Below are 3893 nucleotides of genomic sequence, written 5' to 3' on the forward strand. Positions count from 1 at the left end.
CATTAACACTATGTTTGGTTTGGAAAAGAAAGTGGTAGGAAAGAAAGTGGAAGGAAAGAAAGTTAAAGGAAAGAAAGATAGTAGAAAGTGGAAGGATTGTCTTAGTTGTTTGGTACAAGGGAAAGTGGAAAGAAAGAAAGTTAAAACTTTCTTTTCTCCTGTTTGTTTGGATGGAAAGTGATAAGGAAAGGAAGAGGTACATTTGTGAAATGACAAAACTAACCTTATATAAATATTAAAGAGGGTGAAGAGAATAAAATATATTTTAAATAATAAAGAAAAAAAATAAAAGTCAGACACAAGCTTAATATTGAAATTATATTTTTTTTATTCCTTTAAGATAAAATATGTCAACTTATCTTCAATAAAATAAAATTAGCAGTTTTTATAGCATTAATTTTTATTAAGTTAAATTAATAATGCTCAAAAATTTCATTTGTTCAGCTAGATATCAACATAGATATGCTGCAATTTGCAAATTTCTTATAGCAGGTGTGCACTAGAGTGTGAATAATAAGAATTATTTTGTTTGAGAATAACATTCAAAGATGCTCTCTTATTTTTTTTAGCTCTGATAAGGTGTGGTTCAAGCTGTGTTTTCAATTTTCTTTCATTCCTGTCAGCTCTGGTTTTTTTAGGAAAGGTGTCTCATTTCATTCTTTAATAAATTTGTACTTGGCTTCCTTGTATTTGTATCAAGGTGGTGCTAGTAGTTGGGTGGGATAAACCATGTTGTAATGTCTCTTGTAACTCAATTGTTGGTACCTCTCTGGTACCATAATTTTAATACATTATTTCTTTTGCCTTCTCAAAAAAAAAGATAATGCTCAAGCAATGTACCCCTCAATTGAACCAGTTGTTCAATTCCTCATAGATAAAATTGAAATCTTGGATGAGTTAGTGCTAAAGCAACATCATTCTATTTATATATAAATATTGAGTTTGAGTATTATGATGCATATATTGGCCAATTACACTACATGTTATAGTGCAAATTAAACATAAATGACAGTCTAGTTACACAATATTAGTATACACATCTTTGCACTATAGCTCCAGTTGCTTGCTGCACTTCTACTTGTATTGCACTAGAGGTGAAAGCACCTACATTCAAACCATATATTAGTTACTACTATTATAACACATTGAGATGATTAAACATCATGAGCATAAAAGTTCAGTGTTTTTAAATCAACAAGACTCTCAATTTATTCTTTCAAAGCCTCAACCAAATTTCTTTCAAATATCTAACTGCATCAAATTGAGTTTATGCAGAAAATTATGCAGTAAAAAAAGACTACGCCACTTTCACTTAGACCCCTTGCCAATATAAAATCTCCACAGTAGCTTCAAGGCATAAAAAGTCTAATATGAAATTACTATAAGACATAAATATGAGGTATAGATTATTAATGAACTCTAAAATATATTCAAGGCCTGTACCACTAGCTCATTGTTATTATCCTTTGCAAAATGCATATATAAAAACTGTGACTGCAGAACATATTGTGTCAAAGTGTGAAAAAATCTATAAATTTATTTAGTGTAATAATAAAATATAACATTGTGTATGTAAATATAGTATAATACAAAAACTTGTAAACAAAGGGAGATGACTCAAACCTTTCAGTTTCTATTGAATGCACACCTCTGAAGGATGGTATAAGGCTCCATCATCAAAATCATCAATATAGTACCAAAAGGGATAGCAGACTCCAAAGCATATTCAAAAGTAGCATAACAACAAAAGTCACAGGTTACCATGCATCTCCAGTCATAAAAACTAATAATTTCCATCTTAAGTCATATATATCCCAAAATGATAATTAATATAGACTAAGTCATAAATTAATAAGGTCTCATATGATGCCTTAAATATATACAATCCCAACAAAAGAGCATATCCACAACCACTCCAAAAAAGCAATACGTTATAGGCTGTCATTAGTAAAGGCATCACATGATGTCCTAAATATATAGGACCAAAAAAGGAGCACTACCAATGCTCTTAACAAAATATACCTGCATCAGTCATCATTTGAATGAGAGCTTCTCCTCTCATATGAGGTGGTACGCCAAAAAGCTTACGTTTTTTGTGCTCATTATCACATAAATGGTTATAAACCTTCATGCGAAATGGATCTGTGACTCTTAATTCCTCTAAAAGATCCCATACATCAGATTCTGAATAATGACGAGGACGAGTTTGTTGTATCACAGTAACTTGTTTTTCAGCAATTTCAACTTGTTTTTCAATGACTGCAACTTGTCTTTCAGCAACTTCAACTTGACGCTCTGCAACTTGGTGCAGCTCCTTAGAAACAGAATTTCCCTCTTTCAAAGCTTCAGCAATTGTCATGATACTTTCATTCATTCGCTCATATTGATCTTCAACTAACTCAACCACATTTCTCTTCCGTTTTGTACCCCTTGAAGTATTTAAGCCACTAGGATTTGTTTGACCATTTTGTGGACTAGCATCCTCAAAGTTGGGGGGTGAAAATTGGTTTTCATCAAACATACCAACATTTGGCACATACATTTCTGTATCTTCAAAATAGTTATTCAAGTCAATATTCTCCTTCTCCCATTGTTTCCTCCTTTCCTTAGCTGTTTTCGCAACATTTCCTTTTGCCCTATCAGTTGCAAATAACTCAGTCAAGATGTCATAATGCTTAATTTGCATTTTTCTCCATCTTGCAGCATGTGGCTTTCCCTACATAAAAGGTAAAAATGACAAGTGATCAATTTGGTACTTATAATTAACATAAAAGTCAAGTGATCAAATAAAGGATAAGAATGCTAATTACTTTAATCAGCTCTTCCCAGACGTCGTCCTCAGCATCAAATTTTCGAGTTATTGAATTCCAAGAGAATCCACTTAAGCTATGGAACAAGTCGTAAGCTTCAGCAAAATGATTTTTTAGTGTCTTCATTCTATTCTTTATATGATTCTTTGTGATATTTGGTCCAATTGTAGATCTTAAGGCTTCGACCATGTTGTTGTATGCTTGTGTTGTCCAAGCACCATCGTGCCTATTTCCCTTATTTGCCTCTTCACCCAAAGCATTCAACAACATTTGATCCATTTCATCATTCCATTGTAGGCTATCTCTACCAGGGTGATTAGAATCTGATGGAGTGGTTTTTCCCTTTGGCATTGTAGTAGCTGCATATAAATTTCAAAAGGACACAAGTTGATGTATCCATTTTCATATGAATATTAGCTTATGAGAAATTCATCCACAAAAATAACATGAGTAAACTAAGAAATATTAGTAATGCATACCACTGGATAATTCTACTACAACATAATCATGTTCATGTAATTTCCCAAAACCATACACAAATAGAACACAAGTTTTGTACTACATTCTACACATGTAGTCACATTACACAAAAAAAAAAAACAACACATTAGAAATACATATTACTTATATAGTGTTATCATATTGGATAAACATTCCACATTCTGATAGCAACATCGTCCCTTAAAATTGTTCCCAATCTATAGTCATCATCACGTTGTTGTTGTGGTTGGGATCTATCAATCTCTTGTTGAAGTAACTCACGATCTACTTCAGCAATTAAGGTCTCATCAACATCAACACCCATTAAGAAGTTATGCAATATACAACAAGCAAGTACAATGTCTGTCATGACTTCAAATGAGTAAAAGGGTTCGGTGCCAGTAGATAAAATTGGAAATCTTTTCTTTAGTACTCCAAAACATCTCTCAATAACATTTCGAAGTGAAGCATGGCGATGATTGAACAACTCCTTAGAATTTTGCGGGCTGCGAGTAGAATATTCCTTCAAGTGATAACGAACACCTCTATAAGGTGTAAGCACCCCACGTTTTAGCATAAAACCGGCATCCCCAAGATAATATT

At 32.7% G+C, this 3893-nt stretch overlaps 1 protein-coding gene across 1 annotated transcript in view; it reads right to left on the reverse strand.

The window, feature by feature from the left end:
- Positions 1-1992: 1992 nt before the first annotated feature.
- LOC102662356 (uncharacterized) overlaps positions 1993-3893 on the reverse strand; it is a 5079-nt gene continuing 3178 nt past the window's right edge. Inside the window, exons 2-3 of the mRNA XM_014762998.3 lie at positions 2811-3169; positions 1993-2716 (exon numbers count right to left, since the gene is read on the reverse strand). Coding sequence (XP_014618484.1) covers positions 2009-2716; positions 2811-3161 — 1059 coding nt within the window. The 5' untranslated portion in view covers positions 3162-3169 and the 3' untranslated portion in view covers positions 1993-2008. The remainder of the gene's footprint in view (positions 2717-2810; positions 3170-3893) is intronic.

The sequence above is a fragment of the Glycine max genome, chromosome 10, assembly GCF_000004515.6.
Source record: "Glycine max cultivar Williams 82 chromosome 10, Glycine_max_v4.0, whole genome shotgun sequence".
Taxonomy (NCBI): Eukaryota; Viridiplantae; Streptophyta; class Magnoliopsida; order Fabales; family Fabaceae; genus Glycine; species Glycine max.